The sequence below is a fragment of the Ammodytes marinus genome (genome assembly GCF_949987685.1).
Source record: "Ammodytes marinus genome assembly, chromosome: 21".
In the NCBI taxonomy this organism is placed as follows: domain Eukaryota; kingdom Metazoa; phylum Chordata; class Actinopteri; order Uranoscopiformes; family Ammodytidae; genus Ammodytes; species Ammodytes marinus.
Genome location: NC_137225.1, coordinates 4,358,582 through 4,381,868, shown reverse-complemented (window position 1 = coordinate 4,381,868; position 23,287 = coordinate 4,358,582). Strand labels below are relative to the sequence as shown.

The following is a 23,287-nucleotide window of genomic DNA, read 5'->3' as shown; positions in this document are numbered from 1 at the left end:
GTTTATGTTCACTAAATGTTCACACTTTAACATCCTGTCTGTCCGCGCGCGTCAGGCTGGTAAACTCATCACCGTCACACCCCGCAACCTCACACTCAATCTTTTAGGAGGCGGTGTGTGAAGCAAAGCACACGCACACACACACACACACACACACACACACACACACACACACACACACACACACACACACACACACACACACACACACACACACACACACACATTTCGACTTATGTACACATAAAAAAACACACTCTTGAAGATTGTTATTCCTGTCTTTGTTAATTACACTGCCTCGAGTGTTGATATCCAGACACACAGTGACACTGCTAAATACATTGGACAGCTATGTTAACATAAGCGCGTGAACCCCCACACCCTCACACACACACACCCTCACACACACACACACACACACACACACACACACACACACACACACACACACACACACACACACACACACACACACACACAGACAATAATACACACACACAAACACACTTCCGCAGAGCCACAGCATTGCGTGCAGAGCAGCTCCCCACTTCATCCCAGACCCAAACCCTCCCTTCCTAATCAGACTGCAGTTTACATGGAACACTTGGAAACAAACACAGTGTATGCAAGCGTTTTTATTATTGCAAATAGTTTTACTATACTAAATTGTCCCAGTTGTTATTGCCTTGTAACAGAGGCTGTATTAAACCGTCTCCACATCTATTGTATGCTGTTGGATTGGCAGACTAACACAAACAGGCAAACAATGCTTAAATACATATATTTCAATATATCCCTGAATGAGGGTTGGTGAGCAAAGCTGAAATGCTGCAGAAAATATTATGAATGAATTATAATAACCTGAAAATGTTGCCCTTTCCTCCAGCTGGGTCAGAGGTGATGTTCTTTTGTGTCGGATGGGATTTTCGGGCGTTTTGTGCCTCTACAGAAACGTAATGCAATTAGAATCTACACAGATCTTCATTGGCATATTTATACGTAATATTTTGGGTGGACAGGTTTTTTTTAGTTTGTTTGTACTCTGTGCTAAGCTAGGCTAAACATGTTATACCAGTCAATGACAGCTGAGAAACCAGCTCCTGCACATGTCTGTAATGTCCAGATCAACTCTTTTCCTGTTCAATCGCACACACTTTTGGAAAACAGTTATTTTATATTCCATTACCTGGGGCTGACTTATGAGATAATACAAGTCAAATTGATTCTGGCTTTCTAATGTATTGCATTAGATTTGTTTTACAAGTTGAACATGCAGACAAATTGCATCGGTGTGTGGCCGCATTTCTGCAACAGGAGGCAGAAGGCAATGACGAGAGCGTGCTTGACCCTCTACACACATGCGACTGCTCAACGGTTGCTTTGTTGTCAGACTATACGTGCACTGTCAGTTTATGCGCATGCGATGTCCGTCGCTTGACAAATTGACTTTCGAGACATCGGAGGCGGAGTTAAAGTAGAGTGTGGCTGATTCCGCCCTCCTCTGATTGGTCGATTGAATGCACTGACCATGACCTTCTGATTGGCTATGAAGTTTGTCCACTGCCACAGGTAGCCCCCAGAAGAAACTGACACAGACAAAGACTTCATTTTCATTGGGACATCATGTCGGAGCAACTAATTATATTCTTAAAATGATTGATTTAGTTTTCTCTATCCATTAGCCTTTGTAACCTGTGCTGTGCTGTACTGTACAGATACATTATTTATATTTTAAAATGTCTCTGAAAGATGCTTATAGTGTAAGTTACTGTATAAGCCCCATACTTGACATTGATTGGGTTGTAGAAGTGCATGCGTCTGACGTTGTCAATAAGGTGGTCGAAACAACCTGTAATTGGTCCGAAGGTTTGAACCATGCAAAAACAAATTTCACACGGGATACCTGGTCTGGGAGAGGTTAACTTTAGTTTTTGTTTGTCTCAAATGGAAAAGTCACAGAGTTGGGACCAACCAAAGTAGGTGTAAAAGGGCAATTATAGTCAAGAATTTAGAGCACTTGGTCTTATTGGTTATTTTCTCCCCTGGTCTCATAGTGCGTCTGTCGTCCCACCCTTCCCCTCTCTGCCCTCTGCTCACCTCAGGGTGAAGGTATGATGGTGTGTGTTTAACCCCAATGCGCCAAGAACAGATCTCATATCCTCCTTAGTCCACAGGCTTGCGGGTACGCTGATGAGGGACGGATGAGTGAGATGAATGGTATGATGCAGGGCCCGCTTCGCCCTAATGTGATTTTTCCCAGGTGAAATATTTGTTATCGCCCTTAATGGAGCTCATGTTTTCAAAGGAAAAAGTGATGCATCTCATACTCTAAACATCCGACGAGGAACTTTTGAATGTTGACGAAAGAGTCACAATGTTCCTCTGATGGTCATAGATGACCTGTAACAGCAAACAACCCCATACATGTACATTTGTACATCGAATTTATTACGTGAAAATAATGCAATTTTCATATAATAAATGTATATAGTCGAATCTGTCTGCTCAAATTTTGTCTAGTCAACTAATCGTCAAATCATTTTTTTCTGTTCATGGATCCAGATTCTACTTTGCGACATTAACAACCATTTGTGTAAGCTAATGAACAGTATTATAAACTGATATGTATACAATACGCGATGTATCATTATTTATTGGAAGAAACCAGGCAATTCCATTCAAAATCTGACATTCAATACCCCCATATAGCCAGTATAGAACAATGCTTGTTTCACAACCACAATTTGTGACTATTCTGTGATGATGACATGAATCTGACATCACCTTCCTCCATGGTCTGGCGAACCATTTCAATTAAATTAGTGCCGTCTATAAGGAATTGCTAACATCGAAAACACACAGGAAGTCTTCTATCTGTTAGAAAATGAAAAGCCCCGATGTTGTTACTGAAGTAAAGCCACCATGTCAGACACCCGCTGACATCCGGATCTATCAGACTTATTTAAACCCCGAGGATTATACTCCATTGACTTTATCACACACACACACACACACACACACACACACACACACACACACACACACACACACACACACACACACACACACACACACACACACACACACACACACACACACACACACACACACACACACACACACACACACACACACACACACACACACACACAGTCAACTTATCTGCAGTGGAATCATCAGTGCAGGTTCACATAGTCTGAATCCAAAAGCACTTTGATCCTTCAGTATGATGCATTTGTATTGGCACGGCAGGTAGGGACTATTGAACAGAGCCTTTTAACCATTCCTTGATCATAGGCTAACATCTGACTGATGGTGCATAACGACATGACAGGGCATCACTTAATGTGACCCGTATTTACATTGACTTAATATATCAGTATACCCTCTCCAGAGGTTACGAGAGGTTATTGCGAGGATCTACTTGTCGAGACACAGTAATGGCAGCAGAGACAGGCTTTTCTCTTCATATAAATTGGAGTGGCATTTCAATCAGTCTGTTTTGTATTTCAAAAGAAACAAAATTTGAAAAACCTGTCTAGATACCCCCCCCCCCCCCAAAATGACCAAAATTTTGCAACCTGCTTTGCATCCATTATTTCCTGTGGCAGAAAGCACAAAAAGCAGTGCTGTCACACAAAGTGGTGTGGCAATGTTCCATGCAAGCAGCATCATACCGTTGGGTTTTTACTGACCTCTTCAGTTTTCAGGAGTGTTTAAACTCCGAAAGTGTTGACTTGGAATGGAGAGGTGCATATCATTTATCTGTTGGCTAAACAACAACACTAACCGTTGGAGTGTTTGATCTACTTATGTGGGCAGTGCAGCAACAACATTAGCACAACATAAACACGACATTAACATTTTATCACCTTGATATGCCAAATGCTTAAGTGAACTGTTGCTTATTAAAACATCCGGCAGTCACAGGCCAACATTAGTATTCATGTATCTGGTTCTTCAGCTGTTAAATGTTTCACTTTCTTCACTAGCTAGTCGCTAACTGTGTTGGGGTCTTCCAAATGATCCCAGGGCTCAATGTTCCAAGATTTTATACGGCACCAAATGGGGCGTTTTATTATTGTCATATTCCAGTGGAACGGAAAGTGAAATAGGATTTTGTGGATTAAATACAGTTGTACAGTAAAGAACACTGACTTGATTTTCATGATACATTCATGATGTGTTAACTTTACCTGATTGATAGATCTCTATACCCTCGGTTGAGATTTGATACAGAAGAGTAAGTAGACCTAGTTTTTTGCATGACTTATTATCCCATTGGGCACAGGGAAGGTTTATACACTACCACTGTCTGTATGTCTGCAGTTTCGTGCTGAGCAGGTTGTGCAAAGTGGACTTATCAGAGATAATTTGCTGAAAAAAAACAATGGCTTCTTCAGTTGGCTATTAGTTAAAGCAGTGTACAAGTGTCACAAGGTTACAGTAGTATGCATCCAAGAGTACTGAACCTGAAGCAGTTGCAGCTGACAACTGGTTAGAATTGCCAGAATACGGGAGCTTGACGGCCCATTCTTGACCACGGAAAACATCAGTTTACAAAAACAATCTCCATCCAAGGTCTTTTTCCGATGATATGCCATATTCTTCATTTTCAAAATGATGCCAGTAAGTGGACCTTGAGGCGAGTTTGGTTCTGTCGTAGTAAATAAGCTGTCAGGCTCAACGTTAAGGCCAACATTGATGACAAGTCCAAGAAGAGCTCAGAATAATGGGGGAATCAGTACACAGTACAGCACAGTGCCATGCCATCTAAACAGACATGAATGGAGACTGTGTTATACGGTCAAAAAGTGAGTGAGTGGACCTTGGGTGGAAGGATATTCTGTTCTATTACACCATAGAAATCATGGCTAAGTGCTTCCAGTGTGGACAATATGTGCATAAGAGAGCGAACACACATGGTCACAGAGATGCCAGAATGATTATGGATTCTATCCTTTGTGTATTAGAATGACAAAGGTCACACATTATGGTGGATTTGAATGTTAAAAATGAGATACTTCAAATCCCCATTGAAACTGTGTTGAATACTTGACATTACATAACTCTGTCTTCCATAGGGTGTCCAGGGACCTCCTGGCATGGAGGCGGGCCCAAAGGGACAACAGGTAACAAGTGACTGGAAAATAACTTGTTAGAAATCGTTTTTCACTTCATTATCCCATCGGTTGTTTTTATCCTGCATTCTTGGTTGTCTTCCCAGGGAGAGAGAGGGTTACCTGGGCCCCCAGGACCATCTGGAATAAGCCAAACACCGGTTGGTAAAACATCCTACTCTTTCAGTTTTCTTAAGCATGCTGACATTTGTGTACCTCCAGTCAACGTTCTGCATGACAATAATTATTGAAAATAATCAAAAATGTTCTCACTTATTGACAGGGTTACAAGTGAGATATCATCCAAGCGTGCATTTTTGAATGATTGATTACTCACATGAGTCAATTTGTGGTCCAACACAACTCCATTAACAACCCATCTGGGGCCAAAATAGACTTAATAGGTCAGGGAAAGGGTCTGTTTGATCCATATTATAGCTTTTTACTGTCCCATATTCACCAAAACATACTTTTGAATTATAATGGGGGTTTCTTAAATGACCTGGTACTCAATACATGTAGAACACTGCCATAGCTATAGACGTAACTTAACATGAGCCTTGTAGTTATGGTAACAGCTTCTGAACCTCCCGGTCAGAATGAGGAATCAATCATTTTCTGTAACTTTCTATAGAGGACAGTCACGCCTGCTTTAAGGAACAGTTGGCCAAGTTTACAAATGCGTGAAACGTCTCTTTCAACCCTTTCTCTTACAATACAATGACACATGATTCTTGTACAAAGACTGGGTAGAGAGATGCAGTCAAACGAAGGCAATGAGGCTGGAATTTTCAATTGAGACCCTTTGGAACAGTTGGAAAACAATCTTGCCCTCGGACATGATCAAATGTCCTGTGAACTAATTTGTTTGAAGAATATGAAGGCCTTTACTTCAAGCTCTATGCTGGATGGTGAAAAGAAGCAGCTGGCAACATAGAGGTAGCTATGTGTAACTCTGTTCGACCAAGGAACATGCTGTAGGGAATTTGGCATTACAAACTGGGAGTCAACAGTAAAACAAAATCAACGTCCAAAAGAATGTCCTAATTGGCGATGTGGGTAGGAACATTGGTCAAATGTAACCTTGTCCACAAGAAACCTAGCAGGTAGCCACATGGGCTTTCCATGAGGCACCTCGTTTCTGATCATTGTAAGTAGTCACAACAAGCACACAGGACCGTGAAGGTGTAATGTTTATCTTCTGACTGTTGGCGGAGAGAGGCTACGCATCCCATTGACTACCAGTATTTCAGCTAAGCTAACTAAAAGATTGGTGTCCTTTGCCCATTTTTTCTTCAAAATCACACAAACAGTTAATTGAACGGTTTCGCTGGCCTTGTCTTTAACCAGAGATTGAGGCTAAAAAATAAATAATTCAACTCTTCCTTTAAATACATTGTTCGTATTGTTACCTCTGGGACAAGTGTGTAACAGAGGCCATCTGTTTACACATGTGTCTTTGAGCAATGCAGTCTTATCTCCTACTCTACAATTCCAATCATTAAAGCGCTCACATTACCCTCTCTGCAGTGGGCTCATAATGAGATCATTAATTTTGCTAAGGCACCATATGAGTCCTTTTGGTTTATTTAGCAATGCCATTAAGGTGGGGGAGTGGTTGTTAATTTAGAGCCAAAGTCAGATGAGTGTGTGTGGGGCTACGGCCGTAAAACACAGTAAGGGCACTCCCCTCTGGTAAATAAGATCACACATGGCCAGATGCAATTACAGCAAAGCATTGTGACACACACAGTCCTCCTCCATGTTGCTCATTGGAGAGTGCTTTTGTAGCTATGCCGCCCTCTTGTGGTCATAGACAGACACTGTAGATAGAGTAGAGCGGAATACAGTGTATAATTAATGGATAGCCATTAAACAAGGACACATTTGTAATGTGGAAACCTGTTTAGATTAATTGTATATGCATGATTCAACATTTTAAACTGTAAATAAGTCATTATATTTAGCTAATCCTGAGCCTAAATCAATTTCAAACTTAAGGCGAGACCCTGAAGGTGAATAGAGTAAATATTTAAAAATGATGAATATCATCATGAAACTTTGCTAGTTAATTGCTTACACTATGACAATTTTTCAGAAATGTTTGAGTTAATATAAAGTATGTATGAAAACAAAACAAACATTGAGACGTAGGATAAAGCCAGGATTAAAATCTTTATTACATTTTTTACAAGATATTAATGTCCAAAGTTTTTATTGAACAGCTTTTGGAAACAGCCTTTTTTATTTTATAAATAAGAACAAAATACATGTAAAGTTCCTAAAAAAAAAAATGTTGGCATGTTTTTCAGATTTTTTTTTATCATGAATCTGACAATTAACAACATATGAAGAGATCCTTCTGTAATAACCATCAGGGTATAGTGCTAATAATGATTATGTAACGTATTGTTGACATAAGTGCTAAGAAGTTGAGATCTAAGGTTCAGAGTATTGAAAAAAACACATGTTGAGATTATTGCCGTTAAAGATGGTTGCATAGGAGAAATATACAGACGCAAAAAGACAAAGGTTAAGTCAATGAACACCAAAATGTACCTTTTGGACCTTATATTTATACTAGTATGAAAGAAGACATGCTATGGAAGCACAATAGCATGAAATCTCAAAATTGAGCAATGCTTGAAAAAAACAATGTTTTTGCCTGCCTGTGTCTCGCCTCAAATTGGACTGAATGAAAATAAAAAATATTGTTTGAATTTAAATGCGGCCCCTTTTTAGACTGCATCCTGCTTTCTCTTCTGGTTAACGTCAGTGTGGCTTGCTGCAATGATCTAAGTGGACAGAGGTCACCTTTCCACAAACACAAGCTTCATCTTCATCCCCTTCTTTCTATTCTTGTCAGTGGAACAGAGCACTGATATGACATTATGCCTGCAATGGGCCGCTGACCGCTGAACACACACACACACATACAGGCACACACACACACACACACACACACACACACACACACACACACACACACACACACACACACACACACACATATATACAAACACAGAGTCAGGGGGAATAGGCAGGATGAGCCACGACTTGTATCCAGGCAACCGCATACAATCGCGGGATAATAAATATACATAGAAGTCAAACTAATTGTCAGTTGACCTGCCGACACCAATCAAATTTGGCATTTCAAATGTGCACACTCCTCGCCTGCCTCCTTGTTAATCAATAGACAGGAAATTATGTATTTTTTTTATGTCCCTGGCTTTATTGTCACGACTACTGCTTTTCACTTATCACATTTAGTATGGGGTTCTCCAACTGGTACTACGGGCTCCCATACACTGAGTAAACACTCTCAATCAATGCCATACTAAAATAGTGATGTAATATTTTTCCGAAATCAAACACACAATTGAGTTAGCCTGGTCCTACCAGACCATCGTATTGCGTTTAATCTGTACAGAAGGTCTGGAATCGCTCAATTGACAAATGTAAACTCACTTAAAGGCGGGTGTCTGTTGAAGTTTAAAACTATTGGATTTGCCAAGTGCCACTCTGGATCTGCCAACCAATCGCATAACGTTTGGTCGTGACGTATTTCATGCGCCGGCTTCTGAGCCACTCCCTCTGTTCGCTGATTGGACTGGCAGAAATCTGGCTGAGAAAACCTAAAAATATACCGCAGACCCAGACTGACTGCTGAAGGGAAATGAAAATTGAGCAGAAGTACATAGGCGGGCGGTGCCATGCTACAATTGAGTATGTAATGGATTAAGTCTTTTCTCTGATGTAAACTGTTATCATTAGCCCTTAATAACTCCTCTCTAGCTTGCCTACAGTAGAACTTGAAAGTTGCTCCCAATGCCAAAGCGCACATCATTATTTCTGTATTTAGGTTACAGGCTAAACTCAAAATAGACCAACTTACAATTGGAATATCCATTGTTTCCACAGTATTTACAGCTGGTGGAAATTTGGTAATGTTTTTTTCCTGGTATGTATTTGATTCTAAAATGAAGAAGTGCAGAAAAATATTGACCGAACATAACTTGGTAAATAAAAGAGTCAAAGCAAGCACACATGACCATTAAGTGACGTTGTATAGATTATCTTCTGATTGTCAGCAGAGGCAGGCTAACGCTACTCATCGACTACCAATATTGAGCTAAGCCGAACTAGCGATTAGCGTCCGTTGCCCATTTCTTCTTCAAAAATGATGCGCAATTAAATAAATGGTTTCTCTCGCCTTGTCTTGAACACGAGAGTGAGGCAACAAGCAAAAATAAATAAAAATGTTTAGGTTATATTTAGGTTAACGTCAGCAACCTCAGCAACATTACCACAGACGTTAAGAACTATCTACATCAACTCCTCTGTTACTTTTATTTCCATGTTATTTCCATGATATCTACATCTGATTCAGCCTGGCTAAAAATCACAAGCCCGGCTTTTTGTCTGTAATCAAGGGGGGGAGGGGGGGGGTCGTTGTTTGGAACATTTGTGTAAAAATGTGGCTGCCGTGGATGAGTTTGTATGTGAATGTGAATGTGTGTGAGTGGACCTGAGCCATCTCATTTCTCCCCCAGTGCCTCCTGACTAAGCCGTCACGCAGCCTGTCTCATTGGGGCCCAGAGCACTGTGTCTGTCTCTTTCATCTCATCCATTCTCTCTCTCCCTCCCTCTCTCTCTCTCACTCCCTTCCTCCCCACCTCTTCCTCCTATCTCTCTCTGTCCAGGGAATCCATGGGCCCCAGGGTCCACCAGGAGAGACCGGCCGAGATGGTCCCAAGGTCTGTGTGTTGAACGTTATAATTACTTATTATGCTAATGGCCCGCTGCTCCCTAGCCACTCGGGCTATTCTGAGCCCGGACTAACGTCGGACCATCCCTCCCTGTTCTCTTGATGTTCCCTTGGAGAAAAGTGAATTATTTTTGTTGCGAAAGAGGGAGTCAACTTGTTTGGTATAAAAGTGTTTTGAATATGTTAGTAGGCCATTCGGTTCATATTTGGACTGTTGGCGTGTGTGAATGTAGATTTGCGGCTGGAGTCAGCAATTCTGGCGAAATCACGTTATGTCAAATGATCGATTCTCTCCTCACGATCCCTCACCTCAAACCCTGTGTGTGCGCTGAAAGAAATCTGGTGTTCATACACAGCCTACCCTCTGTAAAGAAAGGGTATGTAAACAAAGGGGGCCCATCATACTGTATAGCAACATGCCTGTTTACAGAGCCTATGTATTAATACCAGATTGTTTTCATTGCACTAACAGTTCCTACAGGTAGCAGATCATGAGGAGATATTCACTGATTCTAACTTAAAGTGATTTTGACAACAAGCGTTCTCCAGAATCGCTGACTCCACCTTTAAGTTTTTCCTTTTTTTAAACAGTCATGCAAAGTGAGGTTCAAAGATACTAAACTTCATTAGATGGATTATTTAAGATTGAGTAAGTTAAAATAAGAACAGTGGAAATGAAAGCAACAGACACCGCTATCTCGACCTTAAGCCCCAAAACTGAGAGGTAAGCTAACCTTCACCTTTAAATCACCCATTTAAAGGTGAAGGTTAGCTTACCTCTCAGTTTTGGGACTGCTCTGTTTTTTTCTTTGCAAAGACAAGAGCACGAGGACATATTCATGACCTTGAGATGCGTTTTTCTTGTCCCCCTTTGGAATTTGTATACTCAGCGCGACACACGAGATGGAAGGAGACGGGGAGTAAATGAGTTTCATGCATATGAAAATTGGCTCCACGACTGTGTGTGCCGGGAGCGAGGAGCAGGGGGCCTATTTTCAGCACAATGGCACCTTTGCACAATTTGGGTGATTTGATCCGTCAGGACACGCACACATAAATAAATAAAAACATACCCATAAATAAGCACTTGTAATTACCCTAGCATTTGTTACATGAATTTAAAATAAGCAGTCTTGTACGGAGCTAAGGATTCTATGGATGAGTCTCACCCAACGTGTTTTAATCTGCACCTGCTTTTTACACCTGCATGGAATGGAAAGCTCCGTGTCAGCTGATTTAAGTCTTGAAGGCCGCGCCAGCTCCATCTGCAGCTGTAATTACAGTTGGGAACAAACAACGTATGAGAGGGAAGAGCGCTGTGACACACAATGATCCACCGTGGTTACATTGATTCAACCAAGCATGACCAACATCAGGCTGATGCAAAATGAACCCAAAACAACTGTCATTCTGCCATACGTCACATTCTTTCTTTCCTGCCAATCTTTAGCTCCTTACATTTGAGCTGTTACAAACAGGATCATTATGAAGAAGTGTTGTACAGCGTATATGAGACTGAGTAACCTTTGCTATACTGTGGCCAATGTGGCCTTAATATACAAAATGGCGCTGTGTGTACATCCTTTACTCCTGCGATAAAACCGCCGACATGTTTAAGTGTGATATGTAATACAATCATGAATTAAGTAGTGTCATAATGTCGGTAACACAGTATCATCCATCTAACGTTTCCTAATATAAGCTATTATTAGTCACCCTAAGTGGCCATAATACTCATAGTTGACCAGTGCTTGATTTTTTTTTCATTTGTAATAGAGACAATGTGTTGTTTCTCTTTTGATTGTACCAGATTCACATGTAACCTTATCAATCACTATCAGTCAAAGTTACTCAAAAATGATACAAAAGTGCACTTATCAAGGCTTTGACATTGTGGTATGGATCATTTTACTGAAGAAAAGGATCCCTTTTTTTAGTACTTTAAAAACATACTCACTAACTAACATATAACAACTACAGTGTGCACAATTTAGTTGCAAATAAGAAAAAAAAGTGTATTACAGTACACGCTCAGACTCCCTACATTGTCAATTTTGCTTGCGGCAGCACTGTATTCGATCTGCTTCGAAATCTGCACCCCCCCCTCCCCCCCTAACCTCTGCGGTGTCTGGTATCCACACAGCAGCAGTCTCATTTTGGTGCTTAGAAAAAGGCTACCTCTCCCCCTTAAATGTGTTGTGTGCGCGTGCTGCACCACTGTCATACCTATAGTGCGGGGTTTGGCACAGCTGTTTAACAGGGAGGAGAGCTGCAGCAGAACTGGCGGAGAGGATAATGATTAATCACCACACACTGTGATTTATATTCCACTTCAGTCGACCCTCTTTGTGAATGCCCGCGCGCGCCGGCACCTATATGAATTCAAATACCAGGCCGGGCTCTGATAATACCCGGGGTTTTTGACCTGTGTGCTGCTGCTCTTTTGTGATGGTTATTGTAAAGGCCCTGCAATGTAGGATTAGGAGTGGGAAGGTCCCTCAGACGAAGGCTATTGTCAGACTAAGGTGCTGTTTATACGAAAACACGAAACGGTGCATGAAGCAAACGCAGGCATGAAACCACAAAGTTATCAGATCAACTCCCAGGGAGGAAACTTTTTTGGTATCTTGTAAACTGCGAAACCATTTCCCCTGGTAACGCTGACGTCACGGCTCCACTTCACACATGCGTAGTCTATAACATTTGCTTTCAAAACACACGAGTTATAAAGTTAGAAGACACCATAACATGCACGGTGTCTCCGCGGCACCATCACTGTAATCAGCGGAGAGTGTTGTGCAGGGCTCAACTATAACACTCGCCAATTTAGTTTAAGCGATTAGTAAGTTGTTATTGAGACCACCCGTCACTTTGGCTGGGGAAAGATTTGTGCTCTGCCGGCTTTTCTAGCAAAATAAACATGTGTCACCACCTATATGCCAGGGACACGGCTCTCTTTACATTAAACAACACTATCTATGGATCAGCGTGCAGCGGTTAAGTTACTGTTCAAACAAAAGGAGCATTAAAGCTACGGCTTCACAGTAAAAGCATTTCACTGGCTAAATATCAATAGCATTTCACTGGACAAATGTGAGTTGACTTTTATTTAGAAGTACGCCTAACAGGAAGGTAGCCGGCGATTTCGTCCCGTTTCCTCTGAAAACATGTGTACGAGTGAAGATTTCAAATAAATTGCGTCTGAACGGGTTAACTTTTGAAACCAAAAACGGGAAAACTGTCACGTTTTCACCGTGTAAAGGGCGGTGCTGATGTGTGTGTGTGTGTGTGTGTGTGTGTGTGTTTCTTTAGGGGGAGAGTGGAGATCCAGGGGTTGCGGGTCCTCTTGGTCCACCAGGCCAGAAGGTGAGTGGAGCAGCGGATTAAAGTGTGTCCTTTAACCTTAAAGGTGCTGTAAGCGGAATGGTTCTTTTAGCTAACTACCTGTCAGTTGCTGCAGTTAGCAGTCCCCTTGCTCGTCCCTACGGCACCACATTAATGCACTGCGGTCTTCAAGCAGCAAGTTATCTAGCATCATCTCAGATCTATAAGTGTGATGAAACATGACAAAAACCATCCAAACAGACATTGGGAAGGATTTTCACCTACTCCGCCGTTGTAGGCGCATCCACATTCACCCATCTGTTGCTCTGGCGTGCACCGGCAGTGAGACCATGGAGTGTATATACTATATATGAGTGAGATGAGTGTTGGTTTGTAGCGTTCTCTCTTCTGATTGGATAAAAATTTCGGGATACTAAAATAAGTTTATTTGCCGATTACATGCAAAGCAGCTGCCTGAGAGATCGGATTTCTGAAACGCGCACATTATGTAAGTGATCACTGTATGAATAAAGTCCGACTAACCCATTTTACACTTATATTAACATAAATAAACCACTTACTTCACCTTTAAGCTTTCACTGCTGTCCAACACTGCATCTTCCTTTCCAGTATGTAGTATACATAGCCTATTTTCTTTCCTTCTGCCTTGGTCTATTTTCTAAAATGCCACATTTATTTTTTAATTATACCTCCTATAGCTTCGGCAGTACCTGAGATCTTGTGAGCAAAACAATTTAGAATGCTTTGAGGGATTTTTTCAAAGCATCAAAGCACAAAGCACAAACTTACTCTTGGATTTAAAGTTGAACTCATCAGATTTTGGAGGTCAAAGGATACTGCGACTTAGCATATTGTTAGTTGGCAGTGACATTGTTCCATATTGTAGCTTCTCAGGAGCGTCACCCTCTCTGAAGCATTGCCTAGCACTTCTGTACTTTCACTGTTCAGCTACTGTATGCTTAGCTTAGGCATATAACCACCAGGCGGTATTTCTAGTTTATTCTGACATCACGGGCCGTATTCACAAAACATTTTAAGGCTAAGAGTAGGTCCTAACGTGCTGATTTAGGAGTAACTCTCAAAAATAAGGGGCGTTTCACTCCTAATTTTAGGAATCCTAACTTTTTAAGATAAGTGTAATTCACAAAGCATTTTAGCGCTAAAACTAGCTCCTAAATCTATGAAGAGCTCGAGGAGTCCTCGAGAAGCTTAGGAGTCCTCTCGAGGACTCCTAAGTCACTAAGAGTAAATCACTGATAACCATTTGATGGCATTTTGGAGAGATTTAATGCTATTGAGCTTTACAAAAGGTACCTTTAATAGCTGTAAGGGTTTAATGATCTTAGTAAAGCTATATTTAGAAAGTATAGGCACATTTATATTTATTATATTTATATAAAAAAAATATTTATTAAGTTCCTTTTCCTGTAGTTGCTTTGGGTTTACGATGCACTGAAAGTTACTGTTGGTGTCACGTTTGGGTTTAATTTGTTACTAGAGTAGGCCTAGGCGCTACTGTATAGTTGTGCGTCTCGCCTTTTTCCTTCCGAATGCACTTTACGATTTTGACGGCTGTTGTTTCTAAATTCTGAATTTCCTGGTTTGTCGCTGTCTGACTATTGCTACATAGTCCACCGTAGCGAGAAATACAGTGAGAGCGCACAGCGTGCAGCTGTTCAATGAGGATATTTTTTCCGATTCAAATCATTGTAACATTTTAAATTAATAGACCTATGTGGCGCTATTGTAGGTTAATTGTGAACAAATGTGTGGGAAACCCTGCAGTATTTTGGTTTCATGTTAAATCAGTGTCACTTGTCATTAATTGTATATAAAAACTCTTTAATTTAATACAGCGACACGATATGGATATCTCCCACAGTGTTTCCATCATAAATTCACTCTTAGCTCTCATTCCCTCTCAGCCACTGTGGGCATAGAAGGTATGAACATGCCATCATCCATAGCAACAGGGTCAACACCGCCCTCTAGTCTTAGCTTAGGAGTCCCTCCCATTCCTTAGTAAAAGTTGGTCATAGCAGCTTTGTGAATAGGTTTTAAGAAATTACTCCTTACTAAGAACTGTTAGTGCTCCTTAGGAGTACTCTTAGCGCTACGATAGAATGTTTTGTGAATACGGCCCCAGATAATTACAGGCATTTACAGACCAAGTTTTGCTAGATGATAAAAGTGTGTGGTTTTCAGAGTTAGCTAGTTATCTCAGTTAGTTAGTTATCTCAGATACAGGTAGATGATCAAACACTTTGGTTTATTTAGGGCTGGACAGAGACCCAAACAGTCTACTAGCACGTAACTCCACCATACATGTTGGAGACTTTTGGCAAAAGAGCAAATCTGTTGCATTCCAAAAATGCGGTAGTATTCAAAACCAATACGAATGTATGTTGTATGACGTTTTTATTAGTCTTCTGCACAATACCTTTATTACAGCTTCACTCAACATCAAGAGACACTCCAAAAGACTACTCATTGCCCTCTTTCTCCTCTCCTTAGCTGAACAGTTTGTGTGCTCACATGACTCTCCACGCCTCTGCCCTGCTACCATCCACTTTGCCTCAAGCATGTAGCACTTGTTTTTTGCACTTTTTTTTTCTCCGCCCAGTTCATCTGTACTAATCGACACATAAAAAAAGAGAGAGAGCTTTTTAAACATTCAATATGGCGGAGGGATTCGTGTGAGCACCACACTGATTCCTGCAGGGGATCTAGTTGCCATCAGGGCCACGGCTTTTTTCCCTTTTCCTCCAAAGCGACCTCATTCTGCCTCTTCCCCTCTCCCAGCCACTTCCACCAAGCCCCGGCAGCGTGGATAATGCTTCTTGACTGGCAGCTCCACCACTTAGAATGCCACTTCTTTTTTCTAATTGACTTTTTTTTTCGGAGCAATTACGCCCCATAAATGTCAGCCATTGCAGCGTTTCAAAAAAATAAAGATGAGTTGTCACCGCCTGCTACTTAATTATAAAATAACCTTGCCGTATTTTTGAAGGGGCCCCATCCTTCAAAGACGAAATTACTTATTTTGTTTTTTTTTCCGTCATTATGATTTCATGATTCTGAAAAGGAAAAAAAAGCTTGAAAAGTTTACACTCGAACACATCTTCACAACCCATATTGAACTAGCCTTGATTACTACAGCGGAACATGTTTTCCTCTTCGCTGTAACATGGGATAAAATAGAAGGTAACATGCGCACACGCACACACACACACACACACACACACACACACACACACACACACACACACCTGGAAACTGCTCAAGTTTCATATTTTTGACAACTTGTTAAATATTTAACAATTTGTAGTTTTTTCCTTTTATCTGCTAGACTAGAGTCCCTTGTTGGATTTCAAACAAAGCCATGGCGGTTACTTCCCTGTTTTCTATCTCAGTGTGCAATAAATGGCCAGTTTGAAAAATATATATATAGGCTACCACATAATTTTGAAAATGTTTCTTTCTCAAGTCTCTGAGTTGAGACCTCATCCAGAATGTTGCTAATAAACTCTGTTTAAATAAATGAAACAAGAAAAGATTAGAGAAAGAAGTCCAGATCTTTTGTTGTCTTTGTATGTGGAATAGAGGATTGTTTACATCCTGTATTAGACAATTTCAATGATTTTCAATACATTTCAATTGCCATCCACTTATTGCATAAAACATCCACTACTCCTTCACGTTTTTTCCAGGGCGAGGCAGGAGAGTCCGGTTTCCCAGGGCTGCCTGGTTCCATGGGGCTGCCAGGGTTCAAAGGTCACTGGGTGAGCGTCAATTCATATAACCTGATACTACTGTAGAAGAAACAATGACCCAAATGGTTTTGTTTGGTTTTAATGAAGTCTATGATTAGCAATGGAAGCGGCCCATTATGAATGATTTATAGCTTTGGCGGTCAACAGTTTGTACATTTACATGTTGTACCATAGAAATGTTGACGGATACATACACACTTGTTCATGTTTAATTCATTTATCTGGCTCCGATGGCAGGCGTGATTCATTTTAATGGCACTGAAAGTTGTCCTTCATACTTCAAAAGAAGTAGAACACATCCTAAACCGGATTAGTCTGTCTGACATGCTGTATTTGTCTTATGTTGTCTCTTTGTATCTTTAGGGGGAGAGAGGAGACAAAGGCTCCAGAGGACAGGAGGTATTGTCCTTTTTTCACATTTGAACACATTAATATCCACAACAACAACAACTATCTGGAATTTTATATATTTTTAGGGCTGTCAAAACTAACGCGTTAACGCAGGGTGATTAATTTCTGGAATTAACGCATTAATTTTTTTATCGCAATTAATGTTTTAATCTGCTAACGGTCACATCTGTGTCGGGGGCATAGATAGTATATAAAATCAACTGCCGCGGGTGACAGTTGATGTCGGGAGCAATAGGAGGAGAAACATTGTCCGCTCTGTTCAGAGCCCGCGAGGACACAAACGTCTGCAGTTTTCAGAGGTGTGTGTGAGTAGACATCAACATAACGTCGGCTTCCTGGCACAAATGAACAGTCCCCTAGGACGTGTTCACACGTACAAACAAACACACACACACACACACACACACACACACACACACACACACACCGCGGACTGTAATCAAGTTGCATTCAAGAATGCACAACCTATAGATTCACCAAATACATGCCATAATATAGCCTATATTTGCCCAAAGACATAGTAAAGAGACAGACCAATTGAATTATGGTGTGGTAGGTATATATTTTAGTTTGATTTAAACTTATTTTCAGTATTAAAACCATCATTTGGATAATTCAATTAATGAAAATACTAATTTTAAATGTACATATCCACCTTCTGTCCTTTATTTTTCCGTTCATACAACAATACACAGAGAAAATTTGAATTTTCCGGGCATATTTCGAATGGTAAAATTAATCGTGATTAATCCACAGAACCCTGTGATTAATCTGATTAAAAATTGTAATCGTTTGACAGCCCTCATTTTTTTGCAATTCTCAAAGTACTAAATGAGCTGAGATTTATGACATTGGACAAAGTGTAAAGCCCAGTTCAGACCAACGATTCGCCTTGCAACTGCTTGCGACGAGACGGTTTTAGAACGTTGCGGGGGATAAATCGCAGCGGTGTGAACTGCTCGTTGCAGCGCGTTGCAAGGCGTCGCAGAAGATTCAACATGTCAAATCGCAAGGTCCAGTTTTAGAACGTCTCAGCCGTCTCGACGCAAGGAGTTGCATCTTTGGTCTGAACTGGGCTTAAGCCTCCAGGTGAAGTTTTGAACATTCTATTTTGAGTGGTTTTTCACAAGGGTTTACTTGTTTTGTAATTTTTTCCCCTACAATTTTGCTAGTGAAAATACAGGTTCCTTTAATCACATATTCAAAAATGATATTCATCTTAAGGACCAGATAGACTGAAAAAAAAAAGATTTCCCAGTGCACTTCTAGGAAGAGATAATGATGAGGTATGATACAGAAAGTTATATGAAAATGTTGGGTACCAAGGTATTCAGAAGAACTTCATACATTACATTTTGCGGAAAAAATAATAATAATTTTTTTCATATTGTTATCTCGCCACATGTTTTCATTTTCTCTTTCTATCTCCAATGCAAAAAAATCTGCAGCCTTCAATTTATGGGTTAACTGTACACTGTACATGAGTCCATAGTTTAGTCACACAATATCAAACTTAGTTGAGAATGAATCCACAGGTGGAAACTATGTTATGCCTGATATTAAAGCTAACGTGCGTAACTTTTACTCATAAATGAATGTACATTACTTTAAAGCCATTGCCAAGTTTGGCAGCGTTTACAAACTGGTGTCTAACAGTAGACACAACCAGATATAAGAAAACCTGAAATATAACCTTGATAATATAAAACATTTCCCATATAAAGGACACTCACTGTAACTGTAACCCAACCATTGCAGCATATCACTGCTTTGGTTATCTACTTGATTCTCCTTCACTATGAATAGCGATTTTGCAATATTGTTTTTTCCCCTTCAGCTCATATATTTTACGTTGCACTGACTTACATCAGCCTCTTAGTGGTAATTAGGATATGTGGGACATTTAAGCGGGCTTCAATATCCTCAAATTAGTGTAATTGTAAGAAAACCAATCCAAACTAATGCAGCATTCATTCACTGTGAATAGACTCACTACATCTACATGTGGAAATTGTGAATGCAATTTATTCATTTGTTTTTGAGTATCCATCCCCTTAGCTGCGTACCTGCTCTTCCACTCTTTCTAGCCTAGCATGAGCACATTTTGCTCTTTCGTAATTTCTGCCATTGTGAACACATTATCGGTCACAAATTGAACAAGCAAAGCATGTGATGAGGGCATCTGATTCAGCTGCTTCCTTTTTACATTGCACTAATGGAAAACATGAGAGCGAAAGAGAGCGAGAGGGAGAGCTCAGAGGAGCAGGGAAACAGGCAGAGCGGTGTGTCACCCGTGCTACTGGATGCAGTTAGTAAAAGCCACACGAGATAAAAAGTCAAGTTTGTTAAAGGTCACCGCTAGCCAATTCCTATCCCTTCTCTCCCTGGGTTTCTCTTATTGGCTGCTAGTGGTAATCATGACCTTTTCTTCTCCACTTGTTTCTCACACACGCACACGCACACGCACGCACACACACACACACACTCATGGAATGAAGACATGGACCAGCACACAGTAATACTACACACTACTAACCCACACTACAGTAACGCACTAGTTGTTGCACACAATTCAATCCCACCCTCGCATGCACACACCACAGGAAGCCGTGCCAGGGCCCGTGTGTAAACAAACTCACACAAACCTTCAGTTAATCAAGATGTATCTCTTTGCAGGGGGGCAGAGGCACGGACGGAGAGCCAGGGACGCCCGGTGTACCTGTGAGTGTAGAGCTATTGTGTTTCCACTGGGGGGCAGCCAAGCTTATCTTTCTATAGGTCTAGCAGGACAACTGGGTCTAAATATGTGTGTTTGGTTGCATGTACTGTACGTGTGCTAATGCAGTGACAAAATGTCCCCACCATGGTATGAAGATTAATAGTGATTTTATCTTTGGCCAATGCTCACTAGCAAGGAGCTACTTTTGGGTTAGATTTCGAGTTTACATTTTTAGTTCTATTTTTTGCAAAGTCCGTATGTCGGCATAAACCCCCCTGATACAAGATACCCTAACAATTCTGTCACAATATAAAAATGAAGAGAATAGACTTAACCAATATAACACCTTTTATGAAAGTGACTTTACAAGTTGCTTTACAAGATTAAAATCAGACGGCGTATAAAAACACATACAAATGCAATAGAAGACCAAAAGGAGCAAGCTGACAGCAGTGTAGAGCAGGATCTAAATAGAGATGAAAACAACCAAATGAGAGAAAGACAAGCATAGAAGCTCCTGACAGTCATGTCAAATCAAATCAAATGTAGTCTTAAAAAGTAGCTTTCAGCAGGGACAGGGAGGAAGGTAACTGTTTTAGCCGAGCTAATCTGTAGGCTACAGGGCGATTGTTCCTCAGGACAAAGCTTTGGTGTTAAAGCTCAACTTCAATGAAACCAAAGCATCACTATTCAGATCCATGGCAGCAGTGTGAAGGACACTACAGTAAAGGGTAATGCAAACATTTCACTTCAGATCAGTGGTCAGATTACAGACTAACATTTGGCAACTGCAAGGCATTCTGACCAGGCAAACTACAGTAATCTGACAGGTCAGAGACAGCAAGTCTAAGAGAGCACTCACAGCATCTTTAGAAAAAATCTATTATTTCCAAAGAATCAGCACGATCAGTGGGTGTCCTCTTTGCTCCACAAGGGAGGCATGGTTGAGTGCCATGCTGTAAGTTTGATTATTTATTTGTTATTCCAACAGCTCAACAGTCGGAAATGAAGTGTTACCCATGTTCTCCCTTGCTTCTGTGATATATCTTCAGAACGAGTGTCGCAAAAGTATTTTGAGCCAGTTCGTCAGAGGGCATCGCAAATTCTGGGCTAGCATTCAGCTAGGACAGACTGACAGACAGACAGACAGACAGACAGACAGACAGACAGGGAACAACCTTTCTTGTTACACCACACTATTGTATGTGAAGGGTTCATCTTCATCTTTTGCCTGTGGTAAAAATAAGTTTTTTTCTCAAAATATCAAACAATTCCTTTAATATGAAAGGCAAATGACAGGAGTGGCTTTTCTGAGCGAATTATAATCCTGGGACCTGTGGAATGAAGAAGAGTTCTATTATTAATGAGAAAGTCATGAGAAGATGGGCTCTGTGAACAGAATGTGCTCCCATAGGGAAGACATCAGTAAAATCTTAGATGCGAATGTGAAACACTCCAGTAGCCAACAGAATTAAGCAAAGGTCAATATTTTCCAAATAGTCAGCAGAGACCATTGGCTCTTGGCTACAAGATGAAATAAGGTTTCGTAAGGTGAGAGAAGCAGATTTACATAATTGATTTAACATGTTTATCCACGCTGGGATAATCCTCCTCGTCAATAATTGGTAATGAACAAACATAATGGTGTGAATTACTGTGTGATCGGAAATTTCCAGCTTTCCAAGCCACACTTTTTTAATTGATACTTTTTTATAGATACAATTCCAAATGAGTAGCATTTAAGAATCAATCGGTCCGTATTGATCGCAGAGGCATCGATCGGGCAGATCCGTGGATGGAGTTAAGACAATGAATTCAGTCGGAGGTGTGTACGTGCTTGTGAGTGTGTGTGTGTGTGTGTGTGCAAAGCAGAAGCTGCATTGCATCATGTGAAGACAGTTGTTTAGTGTTGCCTGTGTCACTGTAAACGGATGGAGCCATTGTGTTCCTCAGTATGCACTTAAAATGTTCACACGACCCCATGCGACACGCTCTCAAGGCTAAATGCATCGGCGGTGAATCACCAGTGTGTCACCTGCGGAGCTATATATGACATTTTTGTCTTAAGACAGACTTCCTAATTCCTAGCGGGTAAAATAAATAGGACTGGAGACAGCGTGTTCTCTTTTCCTTCCCTATTACCAATTGTCTCCTACGGGGAAGTAATGTGGTTGTTCAGATCCCAATGCAAAAGAAAGATTTGTTGTGTATGTAAGCTCGTATAGGCGCATAACTCAGTTTGTTTTAATGTGAGACACTGCAGGCAAAAATCGTTGTTTTTTGTCAAGCACTGGTCAATTATTTTATTTTTGGCTGTTTTTCCTCCATTAAACGTCTGCTTTCATACAAGTATAAATAAACGGTCCAAAATGTACATGAAGGCCTTTATATGAATAAACCTTGTTTGTTTGCGTCTGTATACAACCATCTTATATGGCATTTATCTCAACATTAGTTTTTTTCAATACTCCAAAAACCTCAACTTCTAAAGTACTTACATCAACTAAAGTTCCCATTATCATGTTTAACACTACTTTGAAGGTTATTATATCATATATCCTTACAAACAGACATCTTCAAATTGGCCAGTTCTTGATAAAACAATGTTTTTGTCTGCAGTCTCTCACGTTACTCTTTGACGTCTTTACAAGCTTTCCTGAAATAAAACCATGCTACGTACACAATAATTCAGGACGCAAGTACAAAGGTGCTTTCTTGCAGTTATGTGAGACGAACTGAACAATGCAGAGATTTTAGAGAGAAACGGAGGGCGGGGTTAGAGAAGGAGGCAGAAGTGAACTGGATTGCGAGAGTTGTTGTTCATGTCCATTACAGGTAAAGTGACCCTTTTACCACCTTCCATATAATGCATTTCCTTCACCGGATGTGCGGACGTAAGCAGCATGTCAGCAGCAGCTTCCGTCCCCTGTTACTGTCTGCACTGGATGGATTAGGCTACAGTGGTGCTAAAGCTTTTAGACAGTGTTTACACGTAGAACTTAGAAAGGGAAAATAAACTTGTTGTGCGTGCACAGCAGAAAAGAAATGAGTGAAGCAGAAGGCATTACATGGTCTGTGCTTACCAGTGTATCGATCCAATTGCGTTGAAGTGCATGTGTTCTTTTTAGATACATGTGGGATTGAGACC

General features: G+C 40.7%; 1 protein-coding gene across 1 annotated transcript in view; it reads left to right on the top strand.

Moving 5' to 3' along the window:
* Positions 1 to 23,287, top strand: part of LOC307267520 (uncharacterized protein) — a 67,432-nt gene that overhangs the window by 32,007 nt on the left and 12,138 nt on the right. The window contains exons 19-25 of the mRNA XM_080049856.1: positions 5,085 to 5,132; positions 5,228 to 5,281; positions 9,827 to 9,880; positions 13,204 to 13,257; positions 16,947 to 17,018; positions 17,373 to 17,408; positions 20,097 to 20,141. Coding sequence (XP_079905982.1) covers positions 5,085 to 5,132; positions 5,228 to 5,281; positions 9,827 to 9,880; positions 13,204 to 13,257; positions 16,947 to 17,018; positions 17,373 to 17,408; positions 20,097 to 20,141 — 363 coding nt within the window. The remainder of the gene's footprint in view (positions 1 to 5,084; positions 5,133 to 5,227; positions 5,282 to 9,826; positions 9,881 to 13,203; positions 13,258 to 16,946; positions 17,019 to 17,372; positions 17,409 to 20,096; positions 20,142 to 23,287) is intronic.